The sequence below is a fragment of the Cajanus cajan genome, chromosome 7 (assembly GCF_000230855.2).
Source record: "Cajanus cajan strain Asha chromosome 7, NIPB_CcT2T_4, whole genome shotgun sequence".
In the NCBI taxonomy this organism is placed as follows: domain Eukaryota; kingdom Viridiplantae; phylum Streptophyta; class Magnoliopsida; order Fabales; family Fabaceae; genus Cajanus; species Cajanus cajan.
Genome location: NC_138523.1, coordinates 1,286,413 through 1,305,426, shown reverse-complemented (window position 1 = coordinate 1,305,426; position 19,014 = coordinate 1,286,413). Strand labels below are relative to the sequence as shown.

At 38.0% G+C, this 19,014-nt stretch overlaps 1 protein-coding gene across 3 annotated transcripts; it reads right to left on the bottom strand.

Annotated features, from left to right (window-relative positions):
• Positions 1–962: 962 nt before the first annotated feature.
• Positions 963–18,959, bottom strand: LOC109804670 (uncharacterized). 3 transcript variants are annotated; one of them, XM_029272621.2, is made up of 5 exons: positions 18,533–18,959; positions 18,336–18,431; positions 12,509–12,644; positions 1,720–1,898; positions 963–1,358 (listed from the first exon to the last, which is right to left on the bottom strand). In XM_029272621.2, the coding sequence occupies exons 1-5, from the start codon at positions 18,773–18,775 to the stop codon at positions 1,119–1,121; spliced, it is 894 nt and encodes a 297-aa protein (XP_029128454.2). In that variant the 5' UTR covers positions 18,776–18,959; the 3' UTR covers positions 963–1,118. The 3 variants fall into 3 exon arrangements, with proteins under 3 accessions (XP_029128454.2, XP_082915595.1, XP_082915594.1); XM_083059469.1 differs by lacking the exons at positions 963–1,358; positions 1,720–1,898; positions 12,509–12,644 and adding exons at positions 13,325–16,187; positions 16,296–17,442 and having other exon boundaries at positions 18,538–18,582; XM_083059468.1 differs by lacking the exons at positions 963–1,358; positions 1,720–1,898; positions 12,509–12,644 and adding exons at positions 13,325–16,187; positions 16,296–17,442 and having other exon boundaries at positions 18,533–18,575.
• Between the last annotated feature and the right edge of the window lie 55 nt (positions 18,960–19,014).

Genomic DNA, 19,014 nt, shown 5'->3' with positions numbered 1-19,014 from the left:
CTCAATGAGATGGAGTGTCAAATACTTTTCAAACCAACAACAAAACATGCTGGAACCAAGTACTCATTGTATTAGCATGCCTTGAAGATGACGTGCTCATCTTTGCAAGAAAATTCTTATTCTTTTTAAGTAATAAAAATAAAAAAATAAAAAATAGTAAATTTATTCAAGATAATTATATACTTTTAAAATACTGTTTTCAATTCACTAAATTATCATATCCAAATGTAATATGGTTCCGAAAGATGAACCGGATAATTCCAATATGATCTCATTTTTGAACAAAAACTATTTTGGTGTTGATTTAATCTATTGGCCGAAACACCCCACAATGGGTGCCCTCCCCATGCATAAGCACGACAAGAGAACCACTCCAGTCCCTAGTGATCCAATTCTCAACTTCATTAGTATCTTTTTAACCTTAGTTTATGCACAAAATATTCAATATTTAAAACAATAATTAATCTCTATCAATAACCATATGCGTACACAAGTTGAATATTAATATCTCAATATAGTCTTTTTTATACCCAAAACTAAGCTTCAAATCCTAAACAATTTAGATAAACAACACACGCCGTTCACTTGTGCCTAATGTAATCTTGATATTTCATTAGTTTAATTACACAGTAAATATATTTATACGGTAAATTTGTACAATAGAGAGATGATAGAGAAGTATGGAATAAGACGAAGAAAGTCGGACGACAAGAGTCGGAGAGAAAAATATAATACTGTAAAAAGTATTTTAAAAAAATATTATATGAATAATATAATGCATTGATAAGTATCATGTATCTATATGTTCAGAAAATATGGCGGGCATTAATTTGGTTGATTATAATAGAAATCTCGTTCTAATGTCCAGTCTTATCAACTTTCATTTTCAATTGCATTGAATATTTTCTTCACTCAACATGTGAGGTGAAATAAAGGTAAGAATGTCATCTAAACCATAAAAATGACTACCAGTTAATACTAGAGACTTAATTAACAAAAATGTAAATCCTAATAACATTTCTGTAATTCAGGTAAGGAATGCAGACAGTTACTGTAAATCCTAGTTTTAATGTATATATTAAAATTCAATTATTTTATTCACTCTCTATTTTTAATCATTAAAAAATGGCAGGATCTTTGTATCTCTTGAAGACAGTTTCAATATCTGTCATGACTTCTGCCGGTAAAGGTCTCTCAGTTGATGTAAAAGCATCAATGTCCTCTTTTAGCTGGTCCACAGAGGTTGCACCAATAATTGTACTTGTCATGAATGGATGATCTCTCGCAAATCCAAGTGCAAGCTGAACAGGAGTTAGACCATGATTCTTGGCCAACTCAAGATACTTAATAGTAGCTTCCTGAAATCCAGCCACAAAAGAAAGGGAGATTCTCAAGTATTGTCATCACTGGACTATTTGGATAAACTTCTCCATATACACTTCTAAATGAAAAAAATAAGAAAGAAAATTCAAGTAAACTCCATAAGTTGAAACTACCTTATGCATAAGCTAATTGTAGAAATTCTCTCTTATTAGCTTCTCTAAAATCTTATTTTTAACTCATACATACGCTAGTTTTAACTTATGAAGAAATTTATTTCAATTTTGTTCCTATTTTTCTCCCCAATAAATGTTTCCAGAGAAACTTATACAAATATACTCATATTTTAAAATATAGTCTAAACTACAAATACAAGAACTAGAATTATATATAGCGCACCCGTGAAGCCAAATTTTTATATCTTTCCATGTAGCCAGGGAAGAGGTTCAGCCTTCCTCTTTTTGCAGCTTCAGAATTTATGTCTATATATTTTCCTGTGAGTATTCCACCTCCAAGTGGGGAATAGGATAGTAAGCCAATATTGCAATTCTTTGGATGGCAAACTTCCACAAGATCAACTACAAAAAGTTAAACACATAATTGAAAGCATAGAAAAGGGAAAGGTACAATTTACCCCTGCCAACTAAGGGTCATATGCACTTTGATCATAAAATCATGTGAACAATTTTTGTTGCAATTTTCTTAATGGGAAAGGTTCAATTGTATTGTATCCCTTCCAACTTAGGTTCAAGGGCACTTAGAGCATCCACAATGCATGTTGTTTATGTTGGAGAATAATTAAATATGCTCAAGATCCAATTCATCATGTAATCATATTTAAATTGATAAAGTGTTATTAATTTCATTTTGTTAAATACATAAAGTCCTTGATTAAAATTAGACTTGTTTTCATAATAAAGATTATGATAATAAGAAGCAAAAGTTTGTTATTATTTTAATCTAAATTGTTCTTGATCATAGGATTATTGTATATGGAACATCAATAAATCCATATAGATCAATATATATGTGAATGTCTTTATAGGATAAAGATTAATACATCTCATTTATTAATTACATATATAGATGATGTATATGTGAGTATGATCATTTGAACTAACTCAATTGAGAATCTTTAATGGTTTACATTACCTTAATTCGTCAATAGAAATTTCTCAAGAAGAAACTAAATGTTTTTCTTTGACCTGAGATTATCATAATGATTAACAAGTAATTTATTATATTTTAATTTCGGACACCTAATGCCTCAGGGTACTAGTTGAATGAATATTGGATATGATCAAATGGTTGTAGAATTAATGATAAATCAGGAAAGAACTCATCAACTCTCAATAATGAGTTTGAGCTCTATTAATAAAATAATATCTTGACCAGGAAAATTGATTGAAAGAAGAAATGAATTTCTTAATTCAGTCGTGATAGGTTAACTTAATGGAGTTTGACGATAATATCATACTCTATAGTTAACTAAAGTTGTAATGATGGAAGAAAAATATTATGTTTTTCTAACTTCTTGAAAGTAAAATATTTCTCCATACTATCTAGACGTTAAGGAGTATTGTTAAATGCCTACCTTGATTAATATATTAATTTGATTAATTTATTACCAGCTTAGTATTGAACTTACAGGGTCACACACAAACAAGTGTTCTAATGTCTGTAAAAGAAATTATTTTAACATTTAATGATTGAATAAGAGTATTTAATTTGATCAAATTAAATAATTTAAAGTGAAATATAATTATATTCTTTGCTAGCACTTAGAGTATACATAATGTAAATTTTTTGAAATATTTTTGAATTTCAAATTGGAAAAAGTAGTTGATAAAGAATATATGATTAAAGTATTAGACTTGATCAATGTTGTTTATACGGATAAATAAGAGGAAATGAAAATCTTTAAAGATACATATTTGATATTGTTTTTATTTGAAAAACAAAATAAAATATGAATCTTTATAAATTAGGATGCAATCCTTTAAAGATACATATTTGATATTGTTTTTATTTTATATTTTTTTTATTTAAAAAAATAAAATAAAATATGTTACAAGTTTTCTAATTTTAGGAAAAGAAGATCTTTATTGTGTTATAAGTATGACTTTCTACTGCACAAAAAGCATATGTGTTTTTCTACTATCTCTTCTACCTCCTTTCTCACATATAATTTTTAAGCATTTTATTTTTTATTTCATTTTTTTAAAAGTGTTTGAAAAATAGAGGTTGGTCTCGATGTAGATACATGTAAGATCTTCACATTATTAAAGAGAAGCTAATAGTCTGATAGAGGATACACTTGGAGTACTCTTCTCATTGATAAAGAGAAATTTTATGATTCAACAGCTCGCTAGCAGGTACATTTAGAAAAAAAATTTATCACAAACTTTAATATAATTTATATAAAAATAGATCATATTATTCCGCATGCATGTGTTATGAATATTGTATTATCTTTCAGTTTAATCATGTATCAAATTTTATTTTACTTTACTTTATTGGATCCTCTATTGCCACATCACATCTAAGCAAACCATTTAAGTTTCACTGCAATGTAAGTTCTTATAAAAAAATAAAATAAAATTGCTTAGCTCACAAATATTTTTCTCTCTTCAATATCTCATATTCTCTCCCGGTCCCCTACATGTACACACAAATGATTAGCAACTCTTTTTAATTTTAAGCAACTAAAAATCATACGTGGCATACAAAATAATATTTTATTTTTAAGCAACTCTCATTGGAAATGGGGTTAAACTCAAGTATAACAAATGTGACGGTTTCTGTTTTATGGTTTATGGAAAATCGGATGGAATGCCTAAAATGCACACTTGAAAAAAGTTTAAGGGTCATGTTACTCAGTTAACAAGGACCAAATTGTAATACCTTATTTTTTTATTATTATTATTATTTATTATTAAAATGGCATTTTTGTGAATTTTATAAAGGTATAGGGGTATTATTGTAATTATTGATGGCATTTTCGCAATTTTCAAAAAGTTTGAAGGGTGTTTTGGTAACTTGGAACGGGCCGTTCCAAAAGCAAAACGGGCCGTTCCAAGCTTTAAAATTTTACTAAAAATCTTGATTGAGAACGGGCTCAGAACGGCCGTTCCGACAAGGAGAACGGGCCGTTCTGATTGTGAAACGGGCCGTTCTAAAGGGAGAACAGGCCGTTTCAAAAGGAGTACGGGCCGTTCTGCTGGAATTGGGAACGGGCCGTTCCGGTTTTGGAACGGGCCGTTCCAGTTCAAAAAAATTGCGTAGATTTTTCGAGCCCAGAACGGGCGTTCCGATTTTTGGAACGGCCGTACCGGGTAGGTGAGCCAGAATTGCTATAAATAGGGGCTTGGGGAGTTATGAAAAATCATACCTTGGGAAGAGAAAATCCTTAGAGAAAGAGGGAGGAAAGGAAAGGAGGAGAAAGAGGAAGAGGAATCCGGTAGAGGTGGTTCTGTCAGAATAAAGAAAAGAGGAGAAAGAGGAGGAGGTTCTGCTCAAATTTCGGTTCCTATCTAAGGAAGAGAGAGGAGGAGGTTCTGCCCGAGTTTTGGTTCAGGATTATCCAAGTAAGGGAAGTTAGTTTTTGAAATTATTAATTGTTTGATGACTAATAATAAATGAATATTTTTGAACTGTGTCAAATTTTGTTGTTGAGTCGAGCTGAATTATATGTTGATTTTTAACAGTATTGTACTATAAAGATGTTGAACTGAGTTATGAGTAGTAAGTTGTGTTGAATACTACTTAGCTGTGTTGTATGCTGATTTGCTGTACTATATAATGCTGAACTGTATGCTGATTATACCCACTTGAGGTGGTGTTGTTGCTGCTGTTATTAGCCACTATTGTGGTGCTGTTGTTGCCGCTAAGTCGGTGTTGTTATTAGCCACTATTGTGGTGCTGTTGTTGCCGCTAAGTCGGTGTTGTTATAGCCACTAGAGTGGTGCTGTTGTTGCCGCTAAGTCGGTGTTGTTATAGCCACTAGAGTGGTGTTGTTGTTGCCGCTAAGTCGGTGTTGTTATAGCCACTAGAGTGGTGCTATTGCTGCTACTAAGCAGTGTTGATATAACCGCATTACGGTGCTGATGTTGTTGAGCAATATAAGCTGTGCAGATGTGTTGATAATTATAACGATGAATTTATTTACATTGCTAATCCTTTACTAGTATGTTTTGATTGATTTTAAAAGAATACTAGCTTACCCTTGCATGTTTTCCATGTGGTTGGAACTGCGATGATCATACTATGTATGGGAGCAGAGCAGGAATAGGTGGGCTTCTTGGGATGAGTCTCCGGCGGACTTTGGAGTTAATTTGCTTGTGTGGATATTTTGCTTGTAGCTACTTGGGATAGTAGCATTTGGTTGTAATTTTCCTTGGTACACTTTAACTCTAGTCAGACTGGAATCTTGTATATTTATATATTCTAGATCCTATATTTATATACTTGTTCTATCTGTCTGGTGTTTTAGTGTGCTATACAGTGTGTAGTGACCAGCCGGGTCGTTACACTTAATGGTATCAGAGCAGTTCGAGTCTAATGGACACTCTTTGGGGGTGGTTCCTTTAGGCTTTTGTTGTGCTAAACTCTGTGTTGTGTTGTCTTGTTGTGTTGATTGTTGTGTTAATTGTTGTAGTGATTTGTTGTGCTTGTGTGGCTTAGTTACTGTTTACTAAAGAAGTTGTTATCTTTGTAGAAGATGACTAGGACAAATGAGCAGATAGCCCGTGCCCTCGAGATGTTGGCCATGGCTATGCAACAACAAAATACCTATTTAGCTAGGATGGAGGTTGAGAGAGCTGCAGTTAGTGCAGCAAGACCTGCAGGGTCACAGGAGAGCCGGGATCTTGCTGAGTTCCGAAAGTGTAACCCTCCGCAGTTTACTGGGGATGGGGATTCAGAGGTAGCTGACCGCTGGATCCGTGAATTAGAGAAGATCTTTACCGTATTGGGATGTCCTCCAGAGAGGAGGTTAGCATATGCTGTGTACATGCTTGTGGGAGAAGCTGAGCATTGGTGGAGAGGCACCTATCAGATGCTTGTTGCTAGAGGAGTTACCGTTGACTGGGAGTGTTTCAGGACAGTGTTCATGGAGAAATACTTTCCTGACAGTGTAAGGCACGCCAAGGAGGTTGAATTTATGCGACTGCATCAGGGTGGGATGACAGTTTCTGAGTATGCGATAAAATTCGAGCACCTGGCCCGTTTTTATCCGCAGGTTATGCCTGAGGCTTGGAAATGCAGGAAATTTGCAGATGGATTGAGATATGAGCTGAAGAGGATGGTGGTGCCTATGGCCATCACGGAGTTCCCAGCCTTAGTGGAGAAGGCGAAGGTGGTTGAGCAGTTGGAAGGTAGCAACCGTACTGTAAGGACTATTGGAGGACCATATGGGTCCAAGAAGGGTGAGAGTCAGAGGAAACCATATGACAGGCCCCAACCACAGCGAGGGGGTTCTGTTTATAGGCAATCTTTCAGTGCTGCTAGTGGAGATAGACAGAGTGGAGGTGCCACTCTGAGATGTTTCAGGTGTGCTGGGCCCCACTTTATCAGGGACTGTCCGCACACGGAGAACCGTTGCTTCAGATGTCATCAGATGGGCCACGAATCGGCAAATTGTCCTACGGGGGATAGACCAGAGAGGAGCACTCAGAGGAGTAATGTACAGAGGGCTGATACTCAGAGGAGTGGTGCACAGAGAGCTGATACACAGAGGGGTGACAGACCTACTACTGCTGGTAGGGTATTTACTTTGACAGGTGCTGAGGCTTCGACTTCTTCTGATCTTGTGAAGGGGAAGGGCAAGGCCGCTGGTAAGGATGTGATGATTTTATTTGACTCTGGTGCTACGCATTCATTTATATCATATGCATGTGCTGCTTTGTTGGGTGTGCCTGTGTGTGAGTTGGGGTTGAGACTACTTGTGTTGACGCCCGCTTCTACTTCTGTGATTGCTTCTGAATTGTGCGTGGGTTGTCCAATTGTGGTGTATGAGAAGAAGTACAAGGTGAACTTGATTTGTTTACCTTTGGTGGATATTGACATAATCTTAGGGATGGATTGGTTGTCTGCCAATCGCATCCTTATAGACTGTGCCAATAGGCGGTTAATCTTCCCTCAAGAGGAGGATGAGCTGTTGATCTCAGCTGTTCAAGCTGAGTCCTTGCTGAGGGATGGGGCAGAGTGCTGTCTTCTGCTTGCTACCACGAGTGTGGAGACCGAGAGGATCTTAGCTGGTATCGATGTGGTGAAGGAGTATACCGAGGTGTTCCCTGACGAGGTGCCTGGATTGCCTCCTGTTAGGGAGATGGAGTTCAGCATTGACCTGGTTCCAAGTGCGGGACCAGTGTCAGTAGCTCCCTATAGGATGGCTCCTGCTGAGCTGGCTGAGCTGAAAGATCAGTTGGAGGACTTATTGGAAAAGCAGTTGGTACGACCGAGTGTTTCGCCGTGGGGTGCTCCTGTGTTGTTGGTAAAGAAGAAGGATGGGGGTAGTCGACTGTGTGTTGATTACCGGCAGCTGAACAAATTGACCATTAAGAACAAATATCCACTTCCCCGGATAGATGACTTAATGGATCAATTGAGGGGCGCGACGGTGTTTTCTAAGATTGACTTGAGGTCAGGATATCACCAGATTAGGGTGAAGGAGGGTGACATACCGAAGACTGCTTTCAGGACTAGGTATGGTCACTATGAATATGTTGTGATGCCGTTCGGTGTGACCAACGCCCCCGCTGTGTTCATGGACTACATGAACAGGATCTTCCGGCCGTTCTTGGATAAATTCGTGGTAGTGTTTATTGATGATATCTTAGTTTATTCAAGGACCCCGGAGGAACATGGAGAGCACTTGAGGACAGTGTTGGAGATTTTGAAAACGAAGCAATTGTATGCTAAGCTTTCAAAATGTGAGTTCTGGTTGGATGAGGTGAAGTTCTTGGGCCACGTGATTTCAGCTAAGGGGATTGCTGTTGATCCGGCTAAGGTGGAGTCGGTATTGCAGTGGGAACGCCCGAGGACCGTCACGGATATACGGAGCTTTGTGGGCTTAGCGGGTTACTATCGGAGGTTCATTGAAGGATTCTCTAGGATAGTAGCGCCTCTGACCCAGTTGACGAGGAAGGAGCAGCCGTTTATTTGGACAGATGCCTGTGAACGGAGCTTTGAGGAGTTGAAGAGAAGGTTGACTACTTCTCCTGTGTTGGTGTTACCGAATTCTGGTGAGCCTTTTGATGTGTACTGTGATGCTTCTCATCAGGGTCTGGGGTGTGTGTTGATGCAAAACGGGAAAGTAGTGGCGTATGCTTCAAGGCAACTGAAAACTCATGAGAGGAACTATCCCACTCATGATCTGGAGTTAGCAGCTGTGGTGTTTGCCTTAAAGACTTGGAGGCATTACTTGTATGGAGCTCGATTCAGTGTCTTCAGTGATCACAAAAGTCTGAAGTATCTGTTTGATCAGAAGGAGCTGAACATGAGACAGAGGCGGTGGATGGAGTTTCTGAAGGATTTTGATTTTCAGTTGATGTATCATCCAGGCAAGGCCAATGTGGTGGCAGATGCGCTGAGTAGGAAATCCATCCACATGACAAGTATGATGATTAGAGAGCTGGAGTTGATTGAGAAGTTCAGAGATTTGAATCTCTGTGTGGAGTTAGCTCAGGATCACATTAGTTGTGGGGCAGTTACCATAACTAATGAGTTCTTGAGGCAAGTTGGACTTAAGCAGTTGCAAGACACCGAACTGGTGAAGCTTCTTGGGATGTTGGGTACCGATAAAGCTGTAGGCTTTGAGCTGGGAGAGGATGGGATCTTAAGGTTCAGAGGCAGGATTTGCCTACCTCAGGATGCTGAGCTAAGGAGAGCTGTGCTAGAGGAAGGTCACAAGAGCAAACTTAGCATACATCCAGGTATGACTAAGATGTACCAAGACCTCAAGAAGACTTTCTGGTGGTCTGGTATGAAGAGAGAGATAGCTGAGTATGTGGCGGCCTGTTTAACCTGTCAGAAGGCAAAGGTTGAACATCAAAAGCCTAGTGGGTTAATGCAACAGATTGAGACTCCCGAATGGAAATGGGATAGCATTACTATGGATTTCATCGTGAGGTTGCCTAGGTCATCTAGGAATAGTGATGCTATCTGGGTGATTGTTGATCGGTTGACCAAGTGTGCGCATTTCTTGCCTGTCAACATCAAGTGGTCCTTAGAGAAGCTGACGCAGTTGTATATAAGGGAGATAGTTCGGTTGCACGGGGTGCCTTCCAGTATTATTTCCGACCGAGATCCGAGGTTCACTTCCAGATTCTGGCAGAGTCTACACCGAGCTTTAGGCACAAAGCTGAAGCTGAGTTCTGCTTATCATCCACAGACGGATGGTCAGTCAGAGAGGACAATCCAGTCCTTGGAGGATCTGCTGAGGGCTTGTATGTTAGATCACTTGGGTAGTTGGGAGGAAGTATTACCGCTTGTGGAGTTTACTTACAACAACAGTTTCCATGCTAGTATTGGGATGGCGCCGTTTGAAGCCTTATATGGCAGGAGATGTAGGACTCCTCTGTGCTGGTATCAGGATGGTGAGTCAGTGGTTGTGGGACCGGAGTTGATCCTACAGACTACTGAAAAGGTGAAGATGATTCAGGAGAAAATGAGGACTGCCCAGAGTAGGCAGAAATCATATGCTGACAAAAGGCGTAAGCCTTTAGAGTTTGCTGAGGGGGAACATGTGTTTCTGAAGGTGACTCCGACTTCTGGTGTGGGTAGAGCGCTGAAGACTCGGAAGTTAACACCAAGATTCGTGGGTCCCTATCAAATAATACAGCGTGTGGGTCCGGTTGCTTATCGGTTGGCTTTGCCACCGTCTCTTTCAAACCTACACGATGTATTTCATGTGTCCCAGCTGAGGAAGTATGTTCATGACCCGAGTCATGTGGTGGAGATGGATGAGGTGCAGGTGAAGGAGAATCTGACTTATGAAAAGAAACCGGTAGCTATAATTGATCATAAGTTGAAGGAGCTTCGTGGCAAGTCCATAAAATTGGTGAAAATTCTTTGGGATGCAACTACGGGTGAGGCAACTTGGGAAGTAGAAAGTCAGTTCAGTGAACAGTACCCATATCTCTTCTAAGTAAGTGAATTTTCGAGGACGAAAATTTTTGTTGTTGGGGAGAATTGTAATACCTTATTTTTTTATTATTATTATTATTTATTATTAAAATGGCATTTTTGTGAATTTTATAAAGGTATAGGGGTATTATTGTAATTATTGATGGCATTTTCGCAATTTTCAAAAAGTTTGAAGGGTGTTTTGGTAACTTGGAACGGGCCGTTCCAAAAGCAAAACGGGCCGTTCCAAGCTTTAAAATTTTACTAAAAATCTTGATTGAGAACGGGCTCAGAACGGCCGTTCCGACAAGGAGAACGGGCCGTTCTGATTGTGAAACGGGCCGTTCTAAAGGGAGAACAGGCCGTTTCAAAAGGAGTACGGGCCGTTCTGCTGGAATTGGGAACGGGCCGTTCCGGTTTTGGAACGGGCCGTTCCAGTTCAAAAAAATTGCGTAGATTTTTCGAGCCCAGAACGGGCGTTCCGATTTTTGGAACGGCCGTACCGGGTAGGTGAGCCAGAATTGCTATAAATAGGGGCTTGGGGAGTTATGAAAAATCATACCTTGGGAAGAGAAAATCCTTAGAGAAAGAGGGAGGAAAGGAAAGGAGGAGAAAGAGGAAGAGGAATCCGGTAGAGGTGGTTCTGTCAGAATAAAGAAAAGAGGAGAAAGAGGAGGAGGTTCTGCTCAAATTTCGGTTCCTATCTAAGGAAGAGAGAGGAGGAGGTTCTGCCCGAGTTTTGGTTCAGGATTATCCAAGTAAGGGAAGTTAGTTTTTGAAATTATTAATTGTTTGATGACTAATAATAAATGAATATTTTTGAACTGTGTCAAATTTTGTTGTTGAGTCGAGCTGAATTATATGTTGATTTTTAACAGTATTGTACTATAAAGATGTTGAACTGAGTTATGAGTAGTAAGTTGTGTTGAATACTACTTAGCTGTGTTGTATGCTGATTTGCTGTACTATATAATGCTGAACTGTATGCTGATTATACCCACTTGAGGTGGTGTTGTTGCTGCTGTTATTAGCCACTATTGTGGTGCTGTTGTTGCCGCTAAGTCGGTGTTGTTATTAGCCACTATTGTGGTGCTGTTGTTGCCGCTAAGTCGGTGTTGTTATTAGCCACTATTGTGGTGCTGTTGTTGCCGCTAAGTCGGTGTTGTTATAGCCACTAGAGTGGTGCTGTTGTTGCCGCTAAGTCGGTGTTGTTATAGCCACTAGAGTGGTGCTGTTGTTGCCGCTAAGTCGGTGTTGTTATAGCCACTAGAGTGGTGTTGTTGTTGCCGCTAAGTCGGTGTTGTTATAGCCACTAGAGTGGTGCTATTGCTGCTACTAAGCAGTGTTGATATAACCGCATTACGGTGCTGATGTTGTTGAGCAATATAAGCTGTGCAGATGTGTTGATAATTATAACGATGAATTTATTTACATTGCTAATCCTTTACTAGTATGTTTTGATTGATTTTAAAAGAATACTAGCTTACCCTTGCATGTTTTCCATGTGGTTGGAACTGCGATGATCATACTATGTATGGGAGCAGAGCAGGAATAGGTGGGCTTCTTGGGATGAGTCTCCGGCGGACTTTGGAGTTAATTTGCTTGTGTGGATATTTTGCTTGTAGCTACTTGGGATAGTAGCATTTGGTTGTAATTTTCCTTGGTACACTTTAACTCTAGTCAGACTGGAATCTTGTATATTTATATATTCTAGATCCTATATTTATATACTTGTTCTATCTGTCTGGTGTTTTAGTGTGCTATACAGTGTGTAGTGACCAGCCGGGTCGTTACACAAATGGCACATGACCAAAAGTTTGAGGGGGTAAATTGGGATTCTTTTACCAGAAAAAGATCCTTAAAAGCAAGAATGACTAAAATACTTTGTATCTTTTTAACTCTTTAGGAGCAACAATTTATAAGGCACCATGTAATATATGGTGAAAAACTAGCACAGCTATTTCAAAAATCTCAAATTATATAGTAGAAGCAACTTTGTATCACAAAGCAAGAAAAATATTAAGTCAAAATAATGGGACTTGACTAATTGCCAGAATCTCACCTTCAAAACGACATCTAACAAGCAAGCTGTAGCTGTTTTGGATACTGACAATCTTTGGAAGGCCTCCAACTTTAGCTGCATGGACAAACTCCATCACTCCATATGAAGTCTCATTTGAAACACCTATGTAGCGTACCTGGTGCACATAGAAATCTCAAGAAACTGAATCCCTTTCACATGCATAAGAGAGTAAACATGATATTGTGATCAGAATATTCGAATTTCACATTACAATTGCCACAAATGTCATGAAAAAATAAGGAGAGGAGACATTCAATCCTAGCTTGATTGGACTGGAAGGTTATGGGTTTATACTGACCATTGAGAGAAGTAAAATAGTTTGTCTTCATTTACAGGCTTGTAATATGATGAGACACTTGAAAGCAAAGTAATCTATAAAAGTGATATGGCCATCTCATCCCTCTTGTCCAATCAAAAACTGAGAGACAAACAATTTATTCTACCACTCCCAAACTGCATTTCTCCATCAAGCATGCACTAAAACTTAGCAAAAGAAAGTTACAAATTACAAGTATAATAGTAAATATCAATAACTTCAGTTGGAATAAAAATATTTAGCAAATACAAAACCCTGCTCAGTTTCTCCAAGCCAAAACCAACATAAATCATTAGAACTCTTTAGAAATCTGGAAAAAGCTTAACCATAAAATAAATTGAAAGAAATCAACCACCTTTCCTTCATTGATAAGTTCTTGAAAAGCTTGCAACTGCTCAACAAACGGCACACTGGACCTCCAGTTTGAAGAATCATAGAAAAACTCACCAAACAATGCAACATATCGATCTGGCCTATAATGAAGCACAACATCATATATTTAGAAAATAGTTCAAACATTTTAGTCCTCTGCCTCAAGAAACTGCAATTTGTCTGCTTGCACATCAGGTAAATATTCAAAATGTATAACACTCCAGTTTGTATTAATAATCAAGATCACATTTTAGGTCAAGTACAAGTGTTGTAAAACTAGTATAAATCTGACCCAATATCACTACCAACATATCGGGAGCCTTAGAGACAAATGAGCCATTTGCCTAATATAAGAAATTCGCTTACTTGTTCGGCATCCCTCGCCTACTATTTTCAGCCTCTGTCGTATATCAAACAAACTTATCATAAATCCTAAGGACCGGAAAATACTAGATCAAGATTTCAAAGCGTTCTGTTACACAAGATCCTCATAAAGAAGCGAGTATAGAGCATACTTGCTTAGCTACTAAGAACATAATATCATAATAGGATCAAGAGCTTTCGAAAGAGAGGAAGAGAGGTTTAGCAATCCATGAGTAGTAAACACAAAGAAGTTTTTATTCAAACTCGACTTTTTTTTTTTTTTTTTTAGTAAACACAAAGAAGTTTTTATTCAAACTCGACTTGGTTACAGACGAAAAGAGTGCCTCCTTATATAGACTTGGAGGGGATCTCATATGACTTACCAACTACGAACATTTTACACATGGGCCAATTCTAATTGGCTGACTAAAAGATGCTTTCAGTAAAGGACCCTCGTGGGGTGTGCCTCATACAATCAGACAGATTATTATGACTCAGACGATAAGAATGAGTACAAACAAAGGACCTACATGGTCATGACTCATATAAAATACAAGCTATCGTACACACATATTACACCACTAGTGGCAAACATGGTGCGGATGGCAGGCATCTTGTACGAAAAGTAGATTCCTATCCTCTTTTGATGATGGGCTCGTGACTAGGAGAGAGATTCGGATCTGAAGCATCTGAATCCGAATAGCTGTGCATCATCAATTCAGTGTAGTAGAAATCTTCGTCGTTTCCTAGATCATTTGCTGTCTGTTCATCAGGCACGTAGTATTCAGTTCTGCTCATGAAAGTATTGATACCCTGATGGCTAGTCTGAGAAGGGACTAGACGACTGTGTGATGAGCTGGCTTCATTTTGACTCTTGTGTTGGATCTTTACTTCCTTGAGATGGTTGATTAACTGTGTCTTGTAACTTTGATCTGGAGAATATGCTTCAAAGGTTCCCCAGAAATATGCTTCATTTTTTGACCATAGCTGTCCTGTGGGTTTCTGGAAATAAGGACGGCTGATGATGGCTATGAAGGTTAAGGACTCACATTGTTTTTTGGTCTGTCCCATTTGATTTCTTTGGAAGTCAAGAACCTTTTTTAACTCATTTCTCCACCACGGAAGAGGTGAAAACCATTCTAATAAAGTCAAGAATAAAAAATCTGCCTTATCTGGATTTATCAGAATATTATAAGCTGATTGTGTCTTTATGTAAAAATTATAATAAAGTATTGATACTGGGCATTGGGTATGCAAAAAGTTGTCTTATGTCTTTCGCTGGGTTTAACTCCTAACTGCCAGAATCCAGATTTGAGATCAAATTTAGAGAAGATTTTTTATTCTTTCAGCAAGATAGGTAGGGTGGATGTCTTGGGTAAAGGAAACTTGTCATCTTTCAAGAAATGGTTAAGAGGTTTGTAGTCAACGACTAATCTCTTCTTTCCCCTGAGTCTTTCTGATCTTTTCTCTACATAGAAAGATGGACATTGGTGAAGGATTTTTTTACTCTTGGCAAGCGGACCAAGCTTCGTTATAGTAATTTGATATCGTCCTTAGGGATTTGGTGATACTAGTAATTTCCTTTCTTGTTTGCGGAGAACATGAGTGAAATATTGATTTAAGTTTAAATTAGAGCAATTAAAATAACAGAATGAATGTAACAGAAAACCTTATATGAGAAAGAGATTGGATTCAAATGTACTTTCTAATTCTTTTAATCTTCATCAGATAAATATGATTCCACTTCTATCACTTCCATGTTCAATAATTAGCTCAACCAGATTCCTCAAAATTGAGCCCTAAGGTGGTTAACCCTAAACATGATTCCTCTATGATTTAAGATTAACACCTTGCATTAAGACAATAACTTGAACCAAAATGGCTAATAAAATCAAGTCTATTCCTAGAACAAGAGATTATTAGGTGAATGATTCAGTTCAGGTTTTGAAAATGTTTCCCAACAAAGTTCAAAAACCTAAAATCATAAAACGGGTGATCAAACCGGATTAAGCATTAAGAGAAGAATCAAATACAAGTAATAGAACTGAATATCATATAGATCTAAGAAGAAATAGAGTTAGTAGTTACATTGAATCCAACCCAAGAGAAACTAGCCACTCATGGTGAGGGCCATAGCAAATAACAAGATGAGATTACACAATAGAAGAGAAGAAATGAAGATGGATCCTCGTTCCCAAGCAAGCCAATCTTCAAGTCTAATCTTCAAGCTCTCCTCTTCTCCTGGGTGATCTTTCTCTCTATTTTTCTTTTTGTTTTTCTGTTTCTGTCCGGTCCCCCTTTTTCCTTCCTTTCGTGCCCTAAAATAGGTTCTGTCTAAGGGAAAGTTGCGATTTTTAACCCAAGGCTGCAGCTCTGGATTGGTGGCTGTAGCTCTGAATTTCTGGACTGCCCAAAATGTTCCAAGGCTGGAGCTCTGGTTTCATGGCTAAAGCTTCAACTCTCTGGAATACCTCTTTGTTTCGAGGCTGCAGCTTTGGCTCTAGAGCTATAGCCTTAACTCTCTGGAACACTTCTTTTTGGTTCAGGATTCATGGCTGCAGCTTTGGCTTTGGGGCTATAGCCTTGGATTTCCAACTTCATCAAAACCTACACAAAAAGGAAATATTTTCAGCCAAAGAAACTACATTCTTGTAACTCCTTAGATTAATCTTAGTTCATCTATTTGGAGGGTCAAATACAACCAAAATTACTTACATCTCTCCCATAAAGAGTGCCAAATTAAGCATAAAAATATGCAATTTGAGCACTTATCAGACATGCCCAATTTGAAGTTGTCTGTTCTATGAGGCCTTGTCTAAGCAGTTCTTGACATTCTTGTTTGGCTAATTTAAGATCAGACGGAGACATGTCTGGATGGGATGCTTTTGTGGGATTTACATCCTCGTTTAGCTTGAATGGCAGTTGTATAAAGAAATCAGGATTTTTCCAGAGTGGATTTGGATGAGTGAAATCTTTATGATTATCAGAACATAAAGACCTCAATTGTATCTTGATTTCTTCTAATTCTGGCGGAGCTTCAGAAAGAGAATATAGCTTACTAGTTGGCACGAAAGGCTTGAATTCTCCTTTGAATCTAAGTCCACTTGGATGAATGAGTAGCTTATGTGCTTGACTGAAGACATCCATTCCAATTAGGATATCTTTGTTGGGTAACTGAGTTCCAACGACTTTAGACCAAATTATGTAGTCTTTGAAGAGACGAATACCTACTGGTGCTTGGGAAATGACCTCTGTTTTGAAGGTTTTTCCATCAGCAGCTATAAAGAAGGTATCTTCCTTTCTCCAGAAATGAGGTGGCAAGATTTTTGGGTTCATCATTGTCTTTGATGCTCCTGTATCAAGAAAGCCTATAACTTTGATAGGCTTTTCATACTTAGATGGTAGGATTTCAATTTTCACATTGGGGTGTGAAGGAACAACAGTTGTCATACTGTCAAATTGATTGACAGCGAAGATAGGAATTGGTTCTTCCTCTTGACTATCTGTATCACTGCTAGAGTCATCTGAGAAAGAATCTTGTAGAGCAAATGCAGTATCTTCATCTGCAGAGCTTTGTTCTGAGTAGAGAGATTCTACTTCATCTCGGTCATTTAGATGTAAAGATGTAATCATCTTTATGGCTTTTTGAACTTTGTTTGGGCAGGACCTAGCAAAATGTCCCTTTTTCCCACAGATGTAACATCTTTGACCTGGTTTTTTCCCTCTAGTCTCCTTAAAAAACCTATAAGGTTTTTTATACTTCTTCTTCTTGAAGTGAGATTTGAACTTCTTGCCTTTGAATTTGTTTTTTGGACAGTGGCATCGGTCCTTGTCTTTGCATTTAATCTCCAAGAAGGGTTTTCTGCAAAATAATATGTGTGTGTAGGAGAAATACTAGCAACACACTCTTTTAATACACTATAGTACTATACTATTAGTTGAAATTTGTTAAAAATCACTGAATTGTGTGGCTGAGTCTCGTTCCTTATTTAATCAAACCTTAATTGTGATTTTGGATTTATCAATAAATTTAGCCCAATAAAGGAGATAAAAGAGAGTGTGTCAGAAGAAGTGTGTTCAAGAGTGCATTGTGCATTCATAGCACACCTTTCCCTCTATATATAATGTGAGAGGTGAGAGAAGTTAATCTCTGCTATACTATCATACATGCTTATTCAGATAAAATTCACTGTAAGCATTTCTAAGAGAAGAAAAATAAAATAAACTTCTTCATAAGCTACAATTAACTTATGCAAAAAACACATTTTGAAGAAGCAATGAGAGAACTTACTTCCATAAATTAACTTATCCATAAGCTAATTTTAGCTTTTGAAGATAATTTTTTTTGTTTCATTTTTCCGTTTTATTTTTCTCCTATGAGTGATTTTAAAAAGTCAGCACTGTTTAAATTTTAACAATCCATTTGAATTACTTGGTCGAGACTCACTCCTCTCACGCTCTCAGTATGATTCACACGCCCATATATATATAAAAGGATCGAATCTCAACCACATAGTCGAAATGGACTGTTAAAACTTAAAATTAAAAACTTTAATTAAAATAATATTGTGCATGAGCATATGATTGTATTGAAAAAATCCACTCATCTCGCCTCAAGCTCTCCGCAGATACATCACCATGCACACACACGAAAACGATTATTATCTAAATAATTGAAAGAAGAAGAAAAAACTAAACATTTCAGCAAGATTTCAGCATGCCTGGCAAATGCAGATTAAGATTGGAAGAACTTACGGCCTCAGAAGTATCGAGAGCGTTGATGCCACGGTCAAAAGCGTAATGAAGAATGTCGTGAGCTTCTTTCTCCTTGTTTTGCTCCCCAAAGGTCATCTGAAACCAACCAGAACGCAAATGAGAGAAACAACCGATAATAAGAACAGCAACGTCGTCGTTTTGTGCGGAAAGGAATGAATAAGAAAAACATAACTTACAGTACCAAGAGTGATTTCGCTTATGTTGAGGTCGGAGTCGCCGATGTTCCTGTACTGCAACGCGGCGTTTTTGAATGCGCAAAACAGAGGCCTCGTTCTCGCACCGCTCTTCTTCTTCTTCATGTTCCTTGGAAGTGTGAAGGAGTTGGTGAGAGGCAACGATGGTTTGAGAGGGTGAGAAAGGGAAACGTTGTCGCATTGAGAAGAGAAAGAAGAAGCGGTGAAGGAACATAGAGAGGCCATGATTTTTCAGCTTATCCTTTACACTAACTCTCTCGCACTTGGACTGAGGCAGAATAAGAGAGAGACAACATAAACGCCGCTTGTAAGCTGTCTTCATTTATACTTAATGGGGAGAAATACCGATTTTGTATGCATTCAGTCACTTCCAAATATTGTAGGTTTCCAAAATGCATCTAACTCAAGACTAAGAAAACCATTTGTGTATTTATAACTTGTGTATACATTCTTCGGGTTAAGTA

Excerpts from the sequence above, each read along its gene's own strand:
- LOC109804670 (XM_029272621.2), bottom strand. The coding sequence starts at position 18,775 with ATGGCCTCTCTATGTTCCTTCACCGCTTCTTCTTTCTCTTCTCAATGC. Across the intron at positions 18,432-18,532 it reads GCGAAATCACTCTTGGTACT|ATGACCTTTGGGGAGCAAAA; the intron begins GTAAGTTATGTT and ends GGTTGGTTTCAG. Across the intron at positions 1,899-12,508 it reads TGTTAGATGTCGTTTTGAAG|TTGATCTTGTGGAAGTTTGC; the intron begins GTGAGATTCTGG and ends AACTTTTTGTAG.